Consider the following 23,421-nt stretch of genomic DNA (forward strand, 5'->3'; position numbering starts at 1 on the left):
ATCTTTTGGGTTGACACTCCCAGAAATCCTTTTCTTTACTTCCATGTTATTCATCATCTGAACTTGCTATTTAAAAATGGCAAACGCTCTTCTTTGGCAAAATTGCTAAAGTAGCTTGTGTGAAAATTTCATGTCCATTGGATTAAAAATGATGGAGTAGTTCTAATTTAAGTGAGAGGGTGTAGAATAGCAAGATGCGTGCACTTGTTGCTATGGGATACCTAATTTATGGGTACTAAAATGTGTCAACATGTCACAGACTAATTAAGTGACCATAATATTTCTTTTAGTGCAAAACAGACTATGTCTTGGGAAGCTTTGTACGAACTGTACAGAGCACCCTTAATTAAAAAAGTCACAACTACAGTGCATGGGTACTTGTCAGATCCCTTGATATCTCAGTTAGTAGAGTGGAGGACTGTAGTGTATGATAGGTCATCTGGCTCAAGGAACTTCTGTTTTTTTTTGTTTTTTTTCTTTCTTTTTGTTTGTGTTAAAAATATTCTTGTTCACTTCTTTCATGTAGTTTGTGCATGGTAAAGATCATCTCAAGAAGTCTATAGTGGTTTCACTGAATTGCACAGGAGAACAAACCCCCTATTGATATTGTGATCTTAGTTTGTAAGAAAATAAGGGAACATTCAGTTAATATTACCCTCAGAATTGGTCTCAAAAAGCTAAAACTTAAAATAAGTCAATTGCAAGGTACTACAAGTAAATCAGTTATGTTATGTTACACAGTGGAAATTGGTCTAGCAGAATTTATCATGCAGCCATCAACTATCACCATCTATTCTGGAATTTCATTATGTATGTCATGTCAGTCATAAGTGAACTGTTTTGTAGTGGAAGGTGGAACACATTATAAATGTCAAATTTTGAGTACTGAAAATTGGTCCAGGAATTTCCAAGATACATAGCCATGCCTTCAAAGGCTATGTAACTATTTCGTGCGTGTTTCTTCTTTAATTTTACAATGTAAAATTTGTGTTTACCATACAGTCCAGCAAAGTGTTGATTTGAGCTCAATTACATGTATAAGAGAAACCACTTACTGTACACCATTATGTCAGTTTGAAACCTCAGAAGACATGCTCTATCTCAGCATCAGTAGAATAACTTGTAGTTATTGACTCTTGTCCTCTCAGACTTTTCAATATACCAGTACCAATATACTGTACCTGATGGTTAGGCCAAAGCCAGGCCACACATTTATTGCGATGTTGTGTAATCCTTACCTGTATGTTAGAACAACAAATCACAGTAGTCTTCTCATTACACACAAGCATGCATGGTTACTTTGTTGGTACTGTAAAGACAAGAACAACAATCTTTGCAACCTCCAACAGTGACAAGCAAAATATTAACTATAATTATAAACATCTAGAATTCTCCATTGTAATGTTAGTAACTGTTTGCTACATTTACTTACCTACATAAGTACTCACACTGGGGCTGAATATGCATACTACTACAATACAGTACACTGTAGATAGCTACATGCCTGGTGCTATGTAACTTGTAATAGAACAGACATTAGCTAACATGTAATACGTTTGGTGCCACTCTTTCATTTTTGCAGTGCATATGTAAACTACTGATGAATAAAAAGAAAAAAAACTAAACAAGTGTGAGGAACTTTCTCCTTACAAAAGGCCACCAACAATTTAATAGGAACACCTAAACCTTGCACATGCAGTGATTATTACACCTCAAATGATCTCATTGAACCTTGTGCCATCAACAGTAGCCATATGACACCATTACTATATAAAGACTGCTACAACCACACATACTCTATTTACTGTCAGACGAAGATGAACAGTGTAGTATTGTTGGTTGTTGTGCTTGTTTCAAGCAGTTTAGGTGACACAAGTGAGTAACTATCATAGCATGAGTGAATGTACATTGGGTAGAAGTTATTATGATTAATAATGTGTCTTCCTCTGATATCAGGTTTATGCACAATAGAAGGTCAAGTGTTCCAGGAGTGTAAGACCTGTCCTGCCACCTGTACTAATCCTGGTCTGGTGTGTACTCTACAATGTGAACAAGGATGTAGTTGTCCCCCTGGCCAACTTATTGATACTACTAGTAACAGATGTGTGGAGCCCATGCAGTGTCCACTTACTATTGATTGTTCAGTAAGTTGTAAACCATTTGAAGTTCTTCTATCCATCTTGGGCTCTAATTAAATCACTTGTAATGTATCAGTTGTGACCATCAACAAATTGATAACAAGAGAAGTTACAATGTCACAAAATGGTTAGCAACCTTATCTGCTCTCTGAGACAATCCAACAATAGTTAACATATCAATAGGAGAATTCATATATTAATCTGTAATGACTATAGTAGCTATTATACTTTTTTGGCAGTTGGTGTTGTGTGCCCTACCAGACTGTGCCCCTGGAGTTGGTACTGCTGTACCTCCTGGACAATGTTGTCCTGTGTGTGGTGAGTAGTATTATGCTGGTGACGGTCACTGTATAGGTATACTGGTCCATTGTAGTGTGTAAAATTGGTGACAGGATACTGTTCCCAGAAGAAACGTTTCCACAGGATTGCAACAATTGGTAATGACAACTGCATTTATCTCTAATGTGTCCTCATGTGTATACACCCTAACTATAGCACATGTACTGAAACTGGTTTAGTGGCTTGTACTAAGATAGCTTGTACACCAGGTATGTCACTGCTCTTAGTGTGTCACCATTACCCCATCTTGTAGAATGTAGGTCCAGTCATGGATTTTTTATCCTTTCTCAAACTTTTCAAACACACCTTAAGTAGCTAAAGTCTTTGAGCAGGCTGTAGGACCAGGTGTCCTACAGACCTTCAGCACTTGTGCTGTAAAGCATTAATAAATAATAAATAAATGTCACAGCATAATTCATACACAAAAGTGACTGTATTTATTCCGTCTATGTTTAACAGTTTAAGTGTTGGAACTAATAGTCCAAAAATTCTACCTTGGCTCAAACAAAAACTGACCACAGCCCCCAATAGTGAATAACATTAGAGTCATTTATAGATTTGAGGTTCGTTTTGTCTCGTTATAGGGAGTTTTTTAAAATAGTTGTTCCAATATTGAACAAAGACGGGGTTAGAATAGGTAGTATTGGAACACTATTTTTGCTGTGTGTCCTATTGAGGGTCAGGTGTTTACAACATGTGGTACAGCATGTCCCCCAACATGTAGTGAACCAGGACCAGTGATATGTACTCTACAGTGTGTGGTTGGTTGTTAGAGTCCCTCTGGTACTGTACTTGATGAGAAGAACAATAAATGTGACAAGCCAGACCAGTGTGGTTAGTTGTACCGTGTAACCAGTCGTGTGCTTGTTATAAACTTTGTGGGATTCTTGCCAGTATCTTAATAAACAAAAGTAAAACTAATATGCAATTGGAAGAATACAAAACACAAAGAGTTACTTGATTTATATTTAGGCCACTCAAGGAGGTGATTGAATAGTAGTGTGCTGTGTGCCTGTATGTAATATATTCACAAATGGTTCAACTCATGAATCAGCTAGCTGTATCAGTATATGACCACATTAAGCTCTACTTGTTACAACTCTACAGAAGCAACTACAGATCCTTGTGCAGCAGTGAAATGTCCTACAGGATCACAATGTGAAGTGTATGAACCAACTGGTGAAACATTCTGTAATTCATCCTGTGATCTTGACAATGGAGGATGTCCGGCGGGTCAGACCTGCTCACTTGAAGAGGTTGTGTGTGTTAGAGCTCCATGTCCACCTGTTGTCAAATGCAGTGAGTATTAAACATCATAGTAGCTGATGTACTGAATCATCAAAACCATTAGAGTGTGCCCCTGCCTGCACCCCTGAGTTGTGTAATGATCCTATGAATAAGTACAAACCATGTAGTCGGTGAGTATTATGACATACACTAATGAAGTAACTGATAGTGACTTGTTCATTATAGACCACCACCATTCACTGTACCACCTTGTCCTGACTCCTGTCTCACCACTGTGTGTAATGCCTGCTACTACTCTGACACTGCTCTCTCCACCCCCTCACAATGTAGCAAGCTGTGCCCCTTCCCTCCTAGTCTAGAATGTCTGAGGATATGGTCACGTTGTGTCAGACGTTACAGTAAGACCAGTAAAGTAAGTCATTACAAATATACCACATTACACTAGCCAAGTGTTGTTTGTACAGGATCAAGATCCTGACAATTTCCGCTGCTTTGAGTACAACTGTCCATTTAAAGGATGAGCTACTTGTAGCACATGTGACTAACAGCATAGTTCATTATTGTACAATGTATTAGGCACATGAGACTATACAATAACTATATTGTCTTATTGTACAGTATATTAACAGTTGTATAAGACATATATAATGGACACTAAAGAGATTTATTAAAGCAGATAAACAACTTTCTGAGTTGTCACAATTATGCTCGAAGTGGAATATAGCATTAGAAATAATGCTATCATTATGGTACATGTACTAGGATTCTAGTCTATGTGCTGCAACTATGCCTCATTAGCCAATTTAAGTATATAGTCAGTGAGAAATGATTATATGAAGATCACTGCTTACATCACCTCACATAATAGGCAGTGGAAACGGTCCCTTTACTTTTCCTGGACAATGCTTGCAAGTGAAAATCGAGATACTCTAATGATAGAACAATCAGTCACTCTAATAGAATAGTCTCTTTTATATTTCTTTTTGTATGTGGTTATTTGCAACAACATAATGATTGAAGTTGTCTAAATGCTTTCTATAGACCCTTTGCAGGTGAGCTGCTGCCATAGAATTACCTGCCATTTTGGAGTACAACACGTTTTGCATCCCTGATGGTGTTAGTTTCTATAAGAATAAAACAGTACCCAGGAAGTAGAGCTGCATCTTCTGCATTCTACGACAAAGGTTGACCAGGTTAAACCTATGCTCTCTCCTATGTTATCAGGGTTGCAAAACGGGTTGTACTCCAAGATGGTGGATGATGCTATGGCAGCAGTTCCCCTGCAAAGGGTCTATAATGTGAAAATTTTCCCTGGAGCAAGCCTCCAGACCTCCCTGAATACCATTCATATCTGTTGTATGCTTTAGCCTCTGCTGTGTAAATTTCATTGGCAAAGTTGTCCTCCCTCTATTTGGCCTGCTCCTGCTTCACATGGCCACCCATCACATATATTAGTAGCTAATGAGTACATGCAGTTGTGTGGTGTGCAACATAAACATACAGTATGCAAATTCACAGGTGAAATGATGTGATGCTTGCCAAAGAATGAATGGATTTTATTAGTCTCAGTAGGGAGTGATAGCAATTCCTAAGGAAAATAAAGGACTATGTTATCAGTACCGTAATTTACTTTATTTATGTGCAAAAATTTTCTTGATAAAAATTTTCGTGTAAAAATGTTTTCATATGATTTATTTGTGAGAGAGTAAAACCATCACTATGTTTGGGCAGATCTATAAAATATTTATGTTGGCAAATTATAACATTTGTATGTGGAAATATCTCTATTTTAGCATCTAGATATTGCTCAAAAATTTCCTGGGGGGACATGCCCCCCAGGCCCCCCAGTTCCAGCACGCTTTGCAAACCTTCACACAAGAGATTAGTATCTAGCCCCCCCCCCTCCTTTGTAAATCCTAAATCCGCCCCTGCAATGCACACAATTACAAACTCCTCAGACACATGTGACTATACATGCAAAATGTACAGTACAAACATGGGGACCAAAGCTCCTCTTCACTTTTTAGACTTTACTTGATTAATATGCAGAAGACTACAAAGAAATTTTGTCTTAGCATAGTTATAATGATCACTAATAGTACAAATACTCAATAAATCCACCTTATAACTATTCAATAAATTATCACTGGATTTGTGCTAAAGGTTGTACAACAAGGGCCCAGATCACTGGGATCAGTGTTGGGGGTGTACAAGATCAAGATACTCTAATAGAGCAGTCACCTAACTACTCTAATAGAACATTCGGCAGATACATAATAGTTGGCTCTGCTATGGGATTTATCAATATCTGTCTGCACCTGAAGATGTGTCTATACATACAATGAAGTGCGTTGGTCTTATCTAAAAGGCTTTCATTAATACATTGTAACTATACTTGTGGCAATATACTGAATTCAAGTATACACATGCCACTGAAAATGTTCTCAGATTCAATCTCGTATCATTCAAATTCAAAATTTTCCAGTTTCAATTATTCTAATATGCACCTGTTGTTGTGCATTTGTGAGAGAGTGTTGGTTGTCTGAACTTGCATAACATTTTTATTAACAAATGCTGCAGAGCTTATACCCAATCTAAAGGGAAGTATCTACTATATAAAGCTGAAATGCTGTCTGTCTGTCTGTCTGTGGTCCAGCTAACTCCCGAACAGTAGCACTAATTGACCCCAGATTTGCTGCACATTAATTGCCATCAAACTGGCACCAAGGAGTTTATAAATAGAAGTTTCTAGCATGTCCCCTTTGCTATACAGCGATGAAAAATCGCTATTACTGCAATTTCATAAACGGGTATTTCGAGCCCAGCTACTTCCCACTACATGGAATGGCGATTGCATCCCTACGCCATTGATCTTCGTTATAATACATACCCTTTAGTGGTAGTTACATGGCGAATTCTACCACTACGGTGTCACTAGGAATACATATAGTAGTGGGATGAAAAATATACATATTACAATTCTAATCACATTGAGAGGTTCGCATAAATAATAAAATATTGACTAACTTCATTACTTCTAATGTGTAACATTACATCACTATCAGACATCACCTCGGAAGAAGTAGTCAAAAAGACTCTGTTCCGTGCTGCCCTCCGCCGATTTCTATTCAAATAACTTTCTCTTTTTTGTCCTGTTGTGTATTGCTCTGTTATTTATTAGCTATCTTAGTTATTGTATTCGTGTGCATTTAATGTTACTGTATGTGTGGGGAGTATGTTTGCAGGCTTGTCCTTCTGTACGACGCTGTCATTTGACAAAATTGATAATAATACTAATACTAATATTGAACATCATATCAGTTAGCCAGATAAGTAATTTATGTATTATGTCTCCGTATCTGATAGCAGCTCTTGTTAAGATGGAGCCAATGCAGTGAGCTCTGGTATTTATTAGCGTGTGTGAGTTTTGTGCAGTGGATCAAGCATTTTAGTAAACCTTGTATACTTTTTTAAAAACCTGAGAAGTATCATCTACATCAGATGGTAGATGATCAGTCTCCAGAGGGTCCATACATGATGTCCACATCATACTAGTCTCGCGTGGCCAGACCGCTTTTTTTCCTTTTTTGAGTGATGGTCGGCGGAAAAAAAGGGTCTGGTGAAACTCCAATAGCCGTTTGGTTCTGACTACTCCCCAGTTTCTGGGGATGTTGATTGGTGAAGATGACGAAGAAAGGCGTACTAACGAGGTGCGAATGACGCATTGCAGATCCTGGCACATAGTGTCGTCATCTTCGCGCACATGCTTGTCAGACTAGTCAGTAAAGACCGATAGCGCCACGAGGACGTTCACAGTGATACGAAGATGAGCCTTCAGGAGGTAATAATTTTGATTTACGTTGTCGTTTGTATGATTATTGAAGTTTGTTTGTTTGAAAGGCCCAGGCTTCGTTTTTGAAATGCTGCTGTATTTGTGCTTGTGATCTCAGCAAAAGCAAAGGGCAAAACTATAGGAGAAAGCTTACATCGTGTAATGAAGAATTCTCTAAACTTCAAGAATGTTTTCTGTAGATTTGCAACGTGAATATTGATGATTGTAATGAATTTAGGGATGATTCTGTCGTCTGCTGTGGATGCTTACAAGTTTTGAAGAAACTGGTGAAAAATGAGAAGGAAACAACAGAATTGAAGCAGCAATTGTCAGTTTCGCTCCAGAGATTTGTGAGCAATGTTGGAAGCTCCCGTAAACGTACTGTGCCACCAGACTCACAGACTCCTAGACCGAAAAGATTAAGCAGTCGACCTAAATGAATCACAGATCCATCAAAAGTTTCAGTATGTCGAAGCCTTAATAATATTACCTCATATCAATTAATTACAGAAATATTACATTTGTAGTGTACTGTATACTGCAAACTTTTATTGTCTGTTTGTATTTAAATGGCCACAAGGAAGTGAACTATCATTTCTTATTTCTTATTGTGTTCATGTAGCTGATGTATTGGCTTAAGCATTGCTTTGAATTGTTATACACAATAGGTGCTGATTGGAGACAAGCGGTATGATATGACACCAACTCGACTGTCACCAGTGAAAAGGATTGCAAGACGAAATTATGTTTCCTTCAGTAATACAGTCGTAAAGCTACATTCTGCCAAAATTATCAAATCACTGAGCTTGATTATCAGGAGAGAATTTAAAAATCAGGATGGCATATATTACCGATTTCCCATATCCAGTTGGGAGAGATACAAAGACGTCATGTCCCGATAAAAAGCTCTGGATTGCTTCTACTTGCTTCTCTTTTAAACACAGGTTAATCTGACGCGACGCATCTTCTATCATCTCCTGAAGGCTCATCTTCGTATCACTTTGAACGTCTTCGTGGCGCTATCAGTCTTTACTGACTAGTCTGACAAGCATGTGCACGAAGATGACGACACTATGTGCCAGGATCTGCAATGCGTCATTTGCACCTCGTTAGTATGCCTTTCTTTGTCATCTTCACCAATCAACATCCCCAAAAACTGTGGAGTAGTCAGAACCAAACAGCTATTGGAGTTTCGCCAGACCCTTTTTTTCCGCCGACCATCACTCAAAAAAGGAGAAAAAGCGGTCTGGCCACGCGAGACTAACATCATACAGCAGGTGTAGAAACAGGGGCTAGGGCCCATCCACATTAGCATTTCAGTGGCGGATCTAGGATTTTTAAAAGGGGGTTTCTGAAAGTTGGTATAGCTGAATAAGGTATCTGATGACATTCCTCCAGAAACTTGAGATTATAGAACTCTGAGATCGGATTCTAGGCTACTTTTAGTTGGCAATTACAATAAATCCAATGCTTTAAACTGTAAATACTATAGCTAACTATAGGGCAAAGATGGTGACTATAAGCTGCAGCTTTGATTGCTCTAGATCTATTAGAATAGTTACTTGACTGCTCTATTAGAGTATCTCGATCATTTGTAATGCAGTGGTGGATGAAAAGTGAAGTGTTGCTGAGGATTTAATATTTAATAGCTGTAAATGGTGTCAGTTAAGTGCAGCTGCATACGTGCTACTAAAACACAGTGGTATATAGTTGTTTGCTATGACAAATTATCAGTACAACAATGTTTATGTATTTAGACTTCCACTGAGCTAAATTTAAAAGGAGGTTTCTGTCGAAACCCCAGAAACCATCTAGATCCGCCACTGTCATTTGAGGTGGCTTAGCCTCTCCACTTTTTAAGACCAAGACTCTGTTACAGTATTAATAGAATAGTCAGCTACTCTAATAGAGTAGTCATGTACTCAAATTAAAATTTAGGAGTATTTTCAAAGTCAGTTGAATTTGCTACTAAATTCAACTTCAGAAGACAATTTTTCCTGTGGGGGTATGCCACAAGACCACCTAGATAGAGTATGCTCAGCATTTTAAATTCACCATTGTTGAAATTTGATTTTAATATGTACCAGGGGCATATGTAAGTACAAAATTGGGGTTAAGAAGGATGGTAACTGATTGATGCAACTTATAATTAATAGAACTGCATTCAATTAAAGTAATTTAATTAAGTAAGTAGTGTTGGCAGCACTATACCGTATGGAGGGAAACTTTGGCGTCATTAAAATTTGGCGATTGATCATGAATTCGCCAAATTTTCCCCATCCGAATATTTTGGTGGCGAAGAAAATAGCAAACCAAGCCTCGAACTAATCAATTTTCTACTCAACCAAGGGATATTGGGCCAGGCATTACGCTAGAGCCAAGCCTGCCTCGACTACCTCACTAGGTAGCTAGTTACTGTACACGTGGTATCCTCAAACTTCACCTCGAAACGGGAATGACAAGTATAGCGAGTCCTACCATGTTAAGTACGATATTCACTATTCCAGATGGTGTAGATCTACTGTCTATATAGTATTACCTTTTAGTTGGTAGCTGACTCCAGGCGGCGAATCGCTGAGAGGCGTGGCACTCTAGTTCTCGCTGCGATTATTAGTGATCTAATTAATTCAATACGGCGTGCGCTTTGCTAACAATTCGCCAAATTTTATTTCGCCAACAGTGATATTTTTGCTTGATTCGCCAAATTTTCCCCCCTCCAAAGTTTCCCTCCGTATGGTACTTCATTTACTTTATACTATTGCTGACATTGATAATAATATGGACCAGGGATACATGCGTTGGGAATAGAGCAGAAAGAGTTAATAAATAAAGATATCCATCTTAATTTTCAAGCAAGTGAACTTGACGTTACTTAGAAAGGCCCCTGATTGTTTGAACTTATGAGAGGGAGTTGTGGTAGACTGGATTAACTGTACAACTGTATAGCTATAGCAATACATGATTTCTCATATGATCATTATGTAATGTAGGCTATTTGACAATGTATGGTTTAGAATCTTATGGTACAACTATGTAAGTGAAGTGTGCTCTTGTATTCTCATGCTTTAGTCAATTATATTAATAGCATCACAACAGAACAGTGACCATGAAGTCAAAATCTTTCCATGAAAAGGTTAGTGTTATAGACATGATACCAGTCCAGTATATATGCAGTATATATTAATGTGATTGACTTGCACTGAAACTATTATACATGTTCAGCTGAATCAAGTGATTTTTTCTCAAGCGAATTAACATTTCAGTCAGCCAACCAGATGATAAGTGCAGTGGTGACAGTAAAGTTGTCAACTACAGACATGTGTTGGCCATAAGTCAGGAAGTAGATTTTGAAATACTTTAGCAGGTCATGCAATTTAAGTAGTACTACAAATCAACAAAAACATGTATAATTGCATCCATGAGAAAATTATCAAATAATTTTTGAGAGTTTAGCTCAACATGTGCATATTCCTTTCCTCATTTTTTAATTTACAAAGTGATACAGTTACAGATTGATACAGTATATCCTATAAACAATGGCAACTGAAATGGTATCAGGGGCGGATCCAGAGTCTGGAAAGAGGGGGGGGGGGGGGGGGGGGGCACCTTGCTGAAAAAAAGTTGAAGAGCAAAAAAAAAAAAAAAAAAAAGGTCACAACAATAATAGCTAGTTATCCTTTACCAAATATATTATATCACGTATGTTATGTAAAATAAAATCCTATTTATAGCTTCCTAAGTAAGCTACACTTCCCCAAGAACACTGTGACTGCTTTATTAGAGTGATTGACTGCTCTATTAGAGTATCTCGATCTTATATACATTTTTTTAAGGGAGGGGGGGCACGTGCCCCCCCCTGGATCCGCCCCTGGGTATATTAGCTATGCTACACCAATAAGGGACATACATTAACCAAGAAATTATAATTGGTTTGTACTTGGCTGTCTTTTTCCACCCTAGCTATATAACAAGATGACAGCTAAAGGCATATTTAGCTAATGTTTATAATTAACCTTTACAGTATTTTTATATCATGTAGTAGCTATCTAGATAGTGTATGCAAACTATTAATAGGATTTTGTTATGTATCTTCTTGTGACATATATCACGCATTTCAGTCATATACAATCTGCATGTCACTTGTGTGTGTGCATGTACTTTGCTTTTCCTTTGTATGCTTTTACATGGTGTGGTGTTGGTTTGCACAAGCAGGTGGTGTTATACATCAGCAAAACTCCTCTTAAGCAAACCTTCAAAAGTAGCACTTGTTCGTTCATAGCTACCTGCCAATTTAAATCAGTTGATTGATTGTTTTATCACTGTAAACAAATATCATTTACTATAATATTTTATTCTGCATTCAGTAAGTTATGAAGTAGCAATGGTATGGTCAAGAGTACATAATATTTATATGGGGGAGAGTGTCTAACTTGAATGCATTCACCAAACACCCTGGGTAAAGTAACAGCTCAGCATTTTGTGAGAACAAAGGTTTTGCCCTCATCAACATAAATCAACACCAATCAACAGTTCTCTATTTCCAATGAAGGTGATGATTTGATGAAAGATGAACCTTGGTGAACTTTATCCAGGGTTTTTGTACAGGCCATACTTAGAGTTAGATACTCTCTCCATATAAATATTTGTATTTGTATTTGTATTTGTATTTTAAGGATAAAGGCTTATGCCTGTACATCCATAAGGATAAAGGCTTATGCCAGACGACTTGGTAAACAGGCAGAAAATAAACTTAGACCTCTACTCCTTTCCCTTGAAGATGTTGATGATAAAGAATTTATTACATCTCGATCTTACCTCCTTAGACGTCACGAAGAGTATAAAAATGTTTACATCTCAGCAGACATGACAAAGTATCAGAGAGCCAAACACAAGCAATTAGTTGAAGAATTGAAACGTAGAAAGGCTGCTAATGAACCAAACTTGACAATTCGGAATGGAGTAATAGTTACCAAACATCCTTATCGTGGCAACCAAGGAAACAACTCTCAACCTTATAAATATTATCTAATCAAAAACAGCCAAGCTGTAAAAAAAGGTGCGGCCTCCAAAAAGGCCATGGTGAAAAAAGATGTGACTAGGAGGAGACAACGCAAATTCACCTGAATTGTCATAAATAAAATTTTTGCCATTGACCTACCATCACAGCCATTTCTTGGCCACCACCTTGGATTTCACATCTTTTTTCACCATGGCCTTTTTGGGGGCCGCACCTTTTTTACAGCTTGGCTGTTTTTGATTAGATTATACTTCCCTCTCAAGACATGGACTGCCATCAATAATAATATAAATAGCATATCAAGTGTATTCACTTTTCACTTGAAGTGTTAGGGGGTATCTCCAAACTGATTTTGGTACGCTTAATGTCATAATGATGTTAAGGGGGGAGGGGGGGGGTTCAGGCCATGACGTTATTAATTTTTATTAAAGCAGTTACAGTGTAAACACCCAGGAATAGAGAAAGTGATGTGATTAAGCAGCTATACTGCTTGTAGACTATGTTTTCAGGTAAAGAATATAACGTTTTAATTTGTGCTTCTATTGCCAATGAATTGTTTTCATAGTGTGACGTTTGGGAAGGAGGGGGGGCCCGGGGGTAGGGACCCGCCGATTATGCTCATAATGCTATGCTGCACTGCTCAAAAATTCACCTATTATGCTTAAATTAATGCTCAATATTTACCTATTATGCTCGATTATGCTCAATGTTCATGCCTCAGTTCATATGCTTTGCTACTAGTTTAACACTATATAGAAAGAAAAAAATGAGTGGCTGGAGCACAAATAATAAATTCTTGCTGCATGTAAGAGAAAAGATCGTTATACTCTAATAGAACAGTCAGTTTGATGATTGTTCTATTAGAGTTACTGACTGCTCTATTAGAGTATATCGATCTTATTTTGCAATTGTCATTTTCCAGCAAGAATTTACACTATCGTACAAATATTTAACCTATTATGCTGGCATTATGCTCAATGCTTTTAGGTACCTATTATGCTCAAAATTATGCCAGCATAATCGGCGGGTCCCTACCCGGGGGTCTGAAGTTAGCGTCATTATGACGTTAAGCATACCAAAATCAGTTTGGAGATGCCCCCTTATCGTGCAGGGACTTTCCAAGGGATATCTCCTAAATGTAGGTCACATGATAATTGTCAGTCAGGTGGAACTTATTTATTTCCATTAATGCACCATGGAGCTTGTGTTGTGGCTTTCATTAATCGATCATTATGCACATACCATGGTGCAACAAAGTTTGTAACAAATTGCTGGAATGTGGTTCGTGGTTTGCTGGTATGAGCTTGTGTTGTGGCTTTCAACTTTTGTAACAGATTGCTTGAATGTATATATGCATGTGGTTCGTGGTTTGCCAATGATTGTGTATATGAGTTGGGGTTGTTCCACACAGCTTGTACAATATTCAGATGTCTGCATGATGACACAAGGTTAAGTAAGACCTGTAAAAGAACAAGCAGGCACTGAACTTAATCTTAAATTAAACACACATGCAACTAACCTGGAACATCGGTCGCAACACCAAAGATACTTGCTTGGGTATCCTCATGGCTTAGCTATGGAGTGACATGTGAAATTAATCGGCACTAAACAGTATCTACAACACAATTTTCTTTTCTGCAAGAACTTTTTAGCACCACGGAAAGGCACTACCATCTCCCCTACTAAAGCATTTCACAAGAGATGTGATATTAACTTGAGTACAACCAATATGTGGTGTATGTTTGTGAACATGTGTGTGCTTGTATATGATGTAAGCGTGTGTTTGTATGTAGTGAAATAAAAATAATGGTATGATGTTTGTGCATAACCCTTAGCAAAGCATCTAGCTCTACAAGTGGCAAACCAAGTTGTCCTCAGGACACTATGGCAGTGGCCATAGCAGGTTTTATTCATTGATAAGTACAGAATGATCGATATACTCCAATAGAACAGTCAAGCAATAAATACTCTAATAGAACAGTCATTGAACAATATAGCTGAATATTTACATCTCTGTCTGAAAACACTCCCAGATCCCAGATGCAATCTCAGAGTTGTTATTTCAAGATGGTGGCATTCCCCAAGATCACCTAGAAAAGCATGCTTTGCAAATAAGTACTTTACACACATCTTAGGTAACCCAGACTATAGCGATTATTGCTTGGCATGACCAGTAATTTCCACTGGCCCTTGTCCTAATAAAAAATTAACAGCTACTATAGGAATGTATGTTATATGCTCACCACCTATTAGCAGATTTGTTTTTGGTTGCAACACTTCTACAAGGCAGAATTCATCATACACCCCCCATGGCTTGAACATTGGGTCTGTAAATTATATAACTGACAAAAATTAGTGATATCCCCCCCAAAAACACATTTGCTGTAAAAAAAGGCGTGTCCAAGAAACTACAAGTATCTGTAACCCCATGTAAAACAGACAAACTGTAGAAAAACATTCCATGAAATTAATGGGTAACTGAAAGAGCTGATATCTAGAGCAGCCAAGTATCAATAATGTTTCTACAACTGACTATGATTACCAAAGAATACCTTGGCTGTAAAACAGGCAAATAAAAGTAACTGGCAATTAAAACAGCTGATATCTGAAGCGGTCAAGAATAAAAGTTAAGTTGATACAACTTACTACAATTATTAACTTGCAACATTGAATCTTAATCATTCAACTGTGTTCTATACATTCACCCTTGCTACATCCTAAATTAATTCTTTATAACTCTAATTGGCTGGTAATTTGGCCGCCTTTTTCAATAGTCAGAGTAAAGAAAAAAAGGCGGCCAATTACCAGCCAATTAGAGTTACAAAGAATTAATTTAGGATGTAGCAAGGGTGAATGTATAGAACACAGTTGAATGATTAAGATTCAATGTTGCAAGTTAATAATTGTAGTAAGTTGTATCAACTTAACTTTTATTCTTGGCCGCTTCAGATATCAGCTGTTTTAATTGCCAGTTACTTTTATTTGCCTGTTTTACAGCCAAGGTATTCTTTGGTAATCATAGTCAGTTGTAGAAACATTATTGATACTTGGCTGCTCTAGATATTAGCTCTTTCAGTTACCCATTAATTTCATGGAGTGTTTTTCTACAGCTTATCTGTTTTACATGGGGTTACAGATACTTGTAGTTTCTTGGACGTGCCTTTTTTTACAGCAAAGGTGTTTTTATTTGGGGGGGGGGGGGGATATGTAGTTACATCTAAAGAGGATAGTTGTCAAACTAGCTATGTTGAGTTAGCTAATTAGTTAAGTTAGCATATTTCCTGTTATACAAAAAGTATCAGGCCTTGTAGAGTATATATAGAGGTATTAAAATAAATCTAGCTAGCTATATTGTGGAAAGTACTAGGGATAATGGATAATGGTAATGATCCACCTGCCTGCACTCTATATTTGGAATTTTCTGATGAAAAACCAAAATAGTGACTTTATTTCAAAAATATCTTTTGTACAAGATTCCAGTTGGTGCCAGACTCCTGGACAGTATGTACACCAGGATGAACATTATTACAGAATTGCAGGGCGATAGCCAGACTTTTATCTGGGTAGGTTCTTTTAGAAGACCTTTTATATCACATGATTCAGATTATATTATGGTGTGCACACCCAGCATGCAGAAACTAGGGGGTCTGGGGGCATGCCTCCCCCCCAGGAATATTTTTGAAAATAGATACTGAAAGGTTGAATTTAGTGGCATTTCAGACAATAAAAATAGCAAATTTTAGGTAAACTCAAGACCAGCTGTATGGATGACATTTGGAAAAAACATCTCTACCGCTACTGTAATTATACCATCTGCACATGCATGTATAATATATTGGAATGTCACAGTGAATAAGAATGGGAAAGATTGAGTACTCTGTCAGGGGCAGTGGAGCTGAAGTCTTAAACAATGAAATTTCAGTACACATTTTCATTGCATGGAGTTGAACATAGATGCTATTCATGGGCTCTGCATGGAGGGACTTGTCCAACAAAATTTTTATATTGTAATAAAAGCTCAAGTTTAGACAATCTCAATGATTATTTATGTTTTTGTGAGTAGTTACATACAGAAAATGCAATTGTGACTGTTCTATCAGAGTGATTGTTCTATTAGAGTGGTTGATTGCTGTATTAGAGTATCTCGATCTTGCATTGACATTTAATGCAAGCACTGAATGAGCTATTTGGAGCACTTAATTTAGCTTCTTATTAGTAGTATTTCGTAAACTGTAGCTAATGGAGTTTTGCTACTGAAAATTTGGACTTGTATATGGACCTTTTTGGACCATTTTACTGAAATTGTGGACCTTTTTTCCAAGAGGTAGGTTCTTCAGAATCCCCTGAACTCCCCCTGGCTACGGGCCTGAATTGTAATCATTGAAAAGAATATCATTGCTTGCTTTTAAGGAAGTTATTGTGATACAGAGTATGTATAGCCTTTCAGCTATAAAGCTACATTGACACTTGTAGTTATAGAATGATTTATAATTTTTAAAAAGCTGTATAGTTCTACATAAACATGTTCTGAAGTGTTATACTGTAGGGCTCAGGTGGTGAGTGGAGTCCCCCAGGGGTCTGTTTTAGAGCCCTTGTTGTTTATATTATATGTTAATGACATCCCAGACCTTATTGAAAGTAATATAAGAATGTTTGCTGATGATACAAAAATTTATTCTGTTATTCAGAGCTTTGACGATCACCTTAGGCTGCAAAGTGATGTTGACCGATTGTTGCAGTGGTCTCACACATGGTTGCTTCGGTTCAATATAGCTAAATGTAAGCTGATGCGGATTGGTAACTCTGCTCCGTTCACCTACTCTATGCTGGACAGTTCCACCAACTTACCCTTTGAAATCACAGAAGTGCAAGAAGAAAAAGATCTTGGTATTGGTGCACTGAAGACTTGAAACCATCTCTACAGTGTCGTAAGGCTGCAGCAAAAGCTATGCAAGTTCTTGGTTTGCTAAGAAGGTCCTTCAAACTTTTTTCTGTTGACTTGTTGACTTTTTTGTACAAAATGTATGTCAGACCTCACTTGGAGTATTGCATCCAGGTCTGGAGCCCTTACTTGGCGAAAGATATTGATCTCCTAGAGAAAGTACAGAGACGTGCCACCAAGTTATTACCTAGTTTATTTGATTTACCATACGAAACTCATCTAGAGACTTGGTTTATATTCACTGTATTGTAGACGTCAAAGGGGAGATCTAATTGAGACCTACAAGATATTGAATGGTTACTATGACATCAACCCTACCTCATTTTTCACTTTGAGTAATACGGATACCACCAGAGGTCACCACCGTAAACTCTTTAAATTTCGATCTCGGCTGCTAGTGAGGCATAATTTTTTTCACCAACAGAGTAATTAATTTGTGGAATTCTCTTCCAGCAGATGTTATTTCTGCACCAACCGTGGCATTGTTTAAGAAGAATCTTGATGATTTATGGAGAACAACAAGATATGGGCACTCTCAAAGGCCTGCGGCCTAGCTTGACAGTCTTGTACTGCCAAGCAATTTTTGTCCATTAATAATAATAATAATAAAATATAAGAAAGCAATATTTTTTTCTGTTTCAACAACAATTCAATAACATAGTTCTGTCATTGCACTTCACAATAGCTGCTGTCTGCTGCAGCTATAATATTATAATATTTTATAGTTTGTATGTATACTTTAAGGGATGGTGCTTTATTTAGTTAATAGTTTCATGCATCTCTGACTCTTTATGATCTGCAGTTATGAATGCAATAACTATGTGTGGCAGTGTAGTTAGACACTGAATTTAACAATTAATTGTCTGTTATTTATAGAAAACTGAAGCAGAAAGTAATGGGTGCATTCCAATGTTTGGGTGCATTTGGTACAATCACAAGCTTTACGCATTGTCACCTCAACATATAGCTTGGTAAAGATAGATCTATCACATTACCAGTACAGTTTCACAGGCTGTGATTCTAAATCAAAGCTTTATTGGGAAGAGTAAAAATTTGCATAGGATGCATGAAAATATTACAATGATGCAACTAATGTATTTACTTACAGGCTCTCCATCTTTCTGCTATGAATATTATACCACATCACACTATTAGGCATTCCATCCCACCAAAACTTTACATCAAAATAAAAAAAAATTAGGAATATATATAGTACCAAGAGTTCATAATTTATATATTTAGGTATATCTATTATGAACTTTTGATGGTATGTAGTTAAACCCCAGGGAATAGAAGTTAAATCCCAGTAGGTAAGTATCAAAGACAAGATGATTTACAAATTCAGTTGGATCACAAAGCCATAGTAGCTATATCCTAAAAAAGCAAAGCAAAAAGCACAGCAATAATTAAACGTACAAATGCACAGCCAATATAACCAACTTGAAGGTGTATTCTAACAAATATAATTGTTATTATATATCATCGCCTCTATTTCAGCAATTGTCCCAATTGTTTGTGAGCTATGTGATTCAAAGTGTGGGATAGAAGCCATGCAGTTACACCACACCTACACTCATAGGATATCTTTGTTATCAACACCTCGGCCTTGGCTTCGCCTTAGCCTTGGGTTGATAACAACGATATCCTACTCATAGTGGGGTTTAACTCTAACTTCACTACATACTGTGTTATGCATGGCATGTGTGCACAGTAAATTATTGCAAATTACAATTAGAATGTCCCTTTATTACATAAAATATATAGAAGCTGCAAACACCATGTGGTTGGTTGTACTTGTATGGGCATAGGTGATAAGTTTGCCCATACAAGTACAACCAACCACATGGTGTGCCTACACTCATAGGTGATAAGTTTGCCCCTGCTAAAAAATAAGTTTTAAAAAATTTAGTCAAAAAGTTGCAGAGTAGATTGGCATTATTTTTAGCATAAATTTTAGGCTGTTTTCATGTCTTCAAATTGAAAAAAAATCCTAGGGTGTACCTCCAGACCCCCCTGAAATTCTACTTTTATATATTACAGTCATACAACAATAGTCATGCTGTATGTGCCCCCTTGTAGGTCAGGTCTAGAATCGCCAATGTGTATGAGTGTAGTTTCTGACTTTCATGCATGAGTGACTTTGAGAAAGCTAATACAAAAACTTCATTTTACTCAGTTAGAATCTTCAAACTTAGGCTTCATGCAAATACTGTAGTGCACACTTAGTCAGATTTTGCACATTTATAGCTTTAGTATGCGATGTGAATAATTGATGTTGCAATCTAGACATATTTAAAATTGCTCATTGAAGTATATTTAATTTAATTTGGGGTAATGTATGGACCTTTCTATAATGTACATATAGATTGTTCTTAAAGTCTGTTAAAGACTGTAAGCATACGGATATAGTGAATTCCACAGCCATAGCTAAGCATCAGTGCTAGAGGAGTGGCCGGTATGATTCATCTGTTGAAACTAGCTGTATCCTAAGATGGAAGGGGTTGAAGTAAGTACTTTTGTGCTGCAACTATTATAGTACCATGATTAGTGAGGTCTGCCAGGAAAAATTTTGAAACGTAAGTGTGCTCAGATTGAATCTGGAAGCAATTTTAGAGAAAATGATTGAGATTTGGAAGTAATTAGCAATCTGAAGGGACAAAATTAATTAAGAACTATGTGTATAATTAATTACTTACATGCAAGCTTTGTTTTCAGTATCAGATTTTAAGTGAACTGTATAAGAAAATTAAAATTAGTTGGATTGTAAGGCATTTTTAAATCAAAGAGTGGACCATAAAATGCGTGGAAGAAAATGGCTATCTCAAGATGGGATACTTTTTCCTGTAGAAATTTGTAAAAGAGTTAGCTAGGTCTGATGTAAGTGTAGCTAGCTATTCTGTGGTGCAGGCTATAAGTTTTACAACAAGCCCAATCACCATTTTCAGTTAGATCAGTAAGTCATTTGCAACTAGCCCTTTCTTAGTAGCCGCGTGCCAGACGGTTTGTGTGGGGGCAGCAAATAAATGATGATGATAACGTCATGAAAGTATGACAACATACAACAGAAAATGGGGGCCCAGACTCAGGGGTACCAAGTTGTAGGGCCCTGGCAAGGCATAAAAACTCGGCATTAGCAGTTACAATCAAAAAAAATAGCCTCCACATGCCAAGTCAAAGCATATTATTTCAAAATTTTCCTTGAGGGAGCATGCACTCAGACTCCTTAGCTTGACATGTTTAGCACATGCAGTTGAAAGAGATAATTTCTGACTTAAATATCACATCAGATCAATAAATATATTTGACTACTCGAAATATCTAGTCAGTTTTTTTTTGTTAATTGAGTGTAATTACATTAGTCTAATAATTGAAGCATGGTACGTATACTGTATAGCATTAACTAAGATGGAGCATTACTTATGACATGTGGTCTTCTGAAATAGTTACCTGAATACATTTATTTCATCACCAGACACACTAGACATCACCATCCGTTTCACTTAATTGTGCCACCAACAAACACCACCACCTACATGACAAGTTATTTTCCAAGAACCATCCGGAAATGGAATTCACTGCAACCGCAACTAATTGAACTGAACACTTTAGGTACATTTTCAAACTTGACTGAACAGCACTTATAATTTGTAATTGCTTGGGCTTAATCAGCTTTGCTGTCTGCCCTTTTCCCACAAATAATAATACAACCAGATAGTCAACACCTGCAAATGCTGTACCACCGATACTTTAAAGTGTTTGTGAATCAGTTGAGTCAGAAGCAGACCCTCTCAATTAGGTCAATATATAAACTTGCCTCGGTAAAAGATTTTTCCTGGCTATGCCACTGTAACAATCACTGCATGAGACAGCTATTAATATTAATATATTATTATTATTATCCTATTCCATTTTCCTGGAGGTTCCACTGAAAAAATGCAATTTCAGCAATGACAGCGGCTAGCCAAGCTGCAAGTTTTGACTCAGAAAGCATTCCATTTTGTAAAATAGACCCCATCCTGGATTCAACTCACTACTCAGGCTGAGATATCTGGCATTAGTCCACTACTCTTGAACATAGATGTTTACACAATATAGCCTCCTTGAGGTATCTGAATGTTTGCTCCTCACAAAATTCCTTTAAATTCTGCTTACATTGAGTTGATTCACCTTGTTGTCACCATACTTGTTTCCTTTGTAGTGTAGCTATACATACTGATTTCAATGGCGGATCTAGGATTTTTAAAAGGGGGTTTCTGAAAGTTGGCATAGTTGAATAAGACATCTGATGACATTTCTCCAGAAAATTTCGAGGTTTTAGAAGCTCTGAGATCGGATTTTAGGCTATTTTTAGTTACCATTTACAATAAATCCAATGCTTTAAACTTTAAATAGTATAGCTAACAATAGGGCAAATATGGCGACTGCAAGCTGTAGCTTTGATTGTTCTATTAGAGTAGTTACATGACTGCTCTATTAGAGTATCTCAATCGTCTTTAATGCAGTGGGAGATGAGAAGTGAAGTTTTGCTGAGGGTTTAATAAATATAAATGGTGTTAGTTTAGTGCAACTGTATGCATGCTACTGAAACACAGTGGTATATAGTTGTTTGCTACGACAAATTGTCAGTACAACAATTTTATATATTTAGACTGCTACTGAGCTAAATTTAATAGGGGGCTTCTGTCGAAACCCCAGAAACCCATCTAGATCCGCCACTGGATTTAAGCCGATTAAAAAGGCTAGGCCCCAGACTGCTGGCACATTCTAAAGTAACAGTAAGCAAAAACAACTCACATACTAGTAAAAACAAGTCATGCATTAGGTTCCCTATACCATAGATAATATATATACCTTACCTATGCCTATATTATATAGCTACTTTAGTGCATCTTGCTCATGCAGCTATAACTACTGTTTGTATCATTATGTATTTTTAACATAGCACTATAAAGCTTTTACTACTACTTGATACATCCGAAGATGAACGCATTGAGTCATCTATTCCCACAATTAGTACTTCGTTACTAATGACAACCAACAAGAACCCACAATCGATCCTTAGATTCGTTTTATCTTTCTTGGCTGCGGGGTACGTTTGATTACCTGCTGGAAGTGCCACCGATAACTTGTACAGCAATGGTAAGCCGCAAGCTTCAATTCAAGAAAGCATTCCATTCCGTAGTTTAGTCCATCATTTCGTTCCGTTCTGTAGAATAGATCCCCCGTTCTTAGTTGTAAAAATAGTTTTTTTTAGCCACCGTGTAGTAAGCTTGTCAAACCAGAGGTACGTCATATATGCATCTATAGCTATTAGTTCATAAGAATTATTATTATTATTATTACTAGGCCCGGGGCACATACAACCAAGTACAACCACCAATGGGGCAATCTACAAATGGGGCATGTACAACAGTGCATACACAGGAGATGCACAACACTGTAGGAGTATACAAGCCAGGTGAACCAGATAAAGGAAGATAGCCAAGCCAGCCAGAGCCTAGTAAGCTAGGTAAAGGAAAAATACAAGAAAACATTTTAAACATACCACACTCTTTACAATACATTAGTACAAACAGACAACCAAACCAACCAGAGCCTAGCAAGCCAGAGAAAATATAAAATACAAGACATATGTACATTACAATACAAACAAACATACCTGTCCTTGTGCAGCTGGCATGTCAAACCTATTCAGGTGCCCTGCGGCCATCGAACACCGAACGCATCCACTGGCAGCTGGCATGGCGACTTGAGGCTTTGTGTGCCAGCTGGCAACACTTTCAAACATAATTGAACAGTTGTTCACTCGTCTAAATAGCCATTTGAATCTGCTCGATTGGTAGTGAGTATATCACGTGTTGTTTTGATTGGCATTAAATAGAATTGTCGTACGTTTCTATCACCT

At 37.3% G+C, this 23,421-nt stretch overlaps 1 protein-coding gene and 1 long non-coding RNA gene across 2 annotated transcripts; both read left to right on the plus strand.

The window, feature by feature from the left end:
* The first annotated feature begins 1,817 nt into the window (after positions 1-1,817).
* On the plus strand, positions 1,818-3,787 carry LOC136264887 (uncharacterized protein DDB_G0274171-like). Its single transcript, XM_066059651.1, has 9 exons — positions 1,818-1,875; positions 1,957-2,144; positions 2,378-2,456; positions 2,512-2,575; positions 2,634-2,686; positions 2,731-2,733; positions 3,079-3,176; positions 3,251-3,311; positions 3,585-3,787. Exons 1-9 carry the CDS (start codon positions 1,818-1,820, stop codon positions 3,785-3,787), a joined length of 807 nt encoding a protein of 268 aa, XP_065915723.1.
* A 3,526-nt stretch (positions 3,788-7,313) lies between these two features.
* Positions 7,314-8,387, plus strand: LOC136264215 (uncharacterized). Its single transcript, XR_010705003.1, has 3 exons — positions 7,314-7,566; positions 7,626-8,021; positions 8,226-8,387. It is a non-coding gene; the product is annotated as an uncharacterized lncRNA (long non-coding RNA).
* The last annotated feature ends 15,034 nt before the right edge of the window (positions 8,388-23,421 follow it).

This window comes from Dysidea avara, chromosome 8 (genome assembly GCF_963678975.1).
Source record: "Dysidea avara chromosome 8, odDysAvar1.4, whole genome shotgun sequence".
In the NCBI taxonomy this organism is placed as follows: Eukaryota; Metazoa; Porifera; class Demospongiae; order Dictyoceratida; family Dysideidae; genus Dysidea; species Dysidea avara.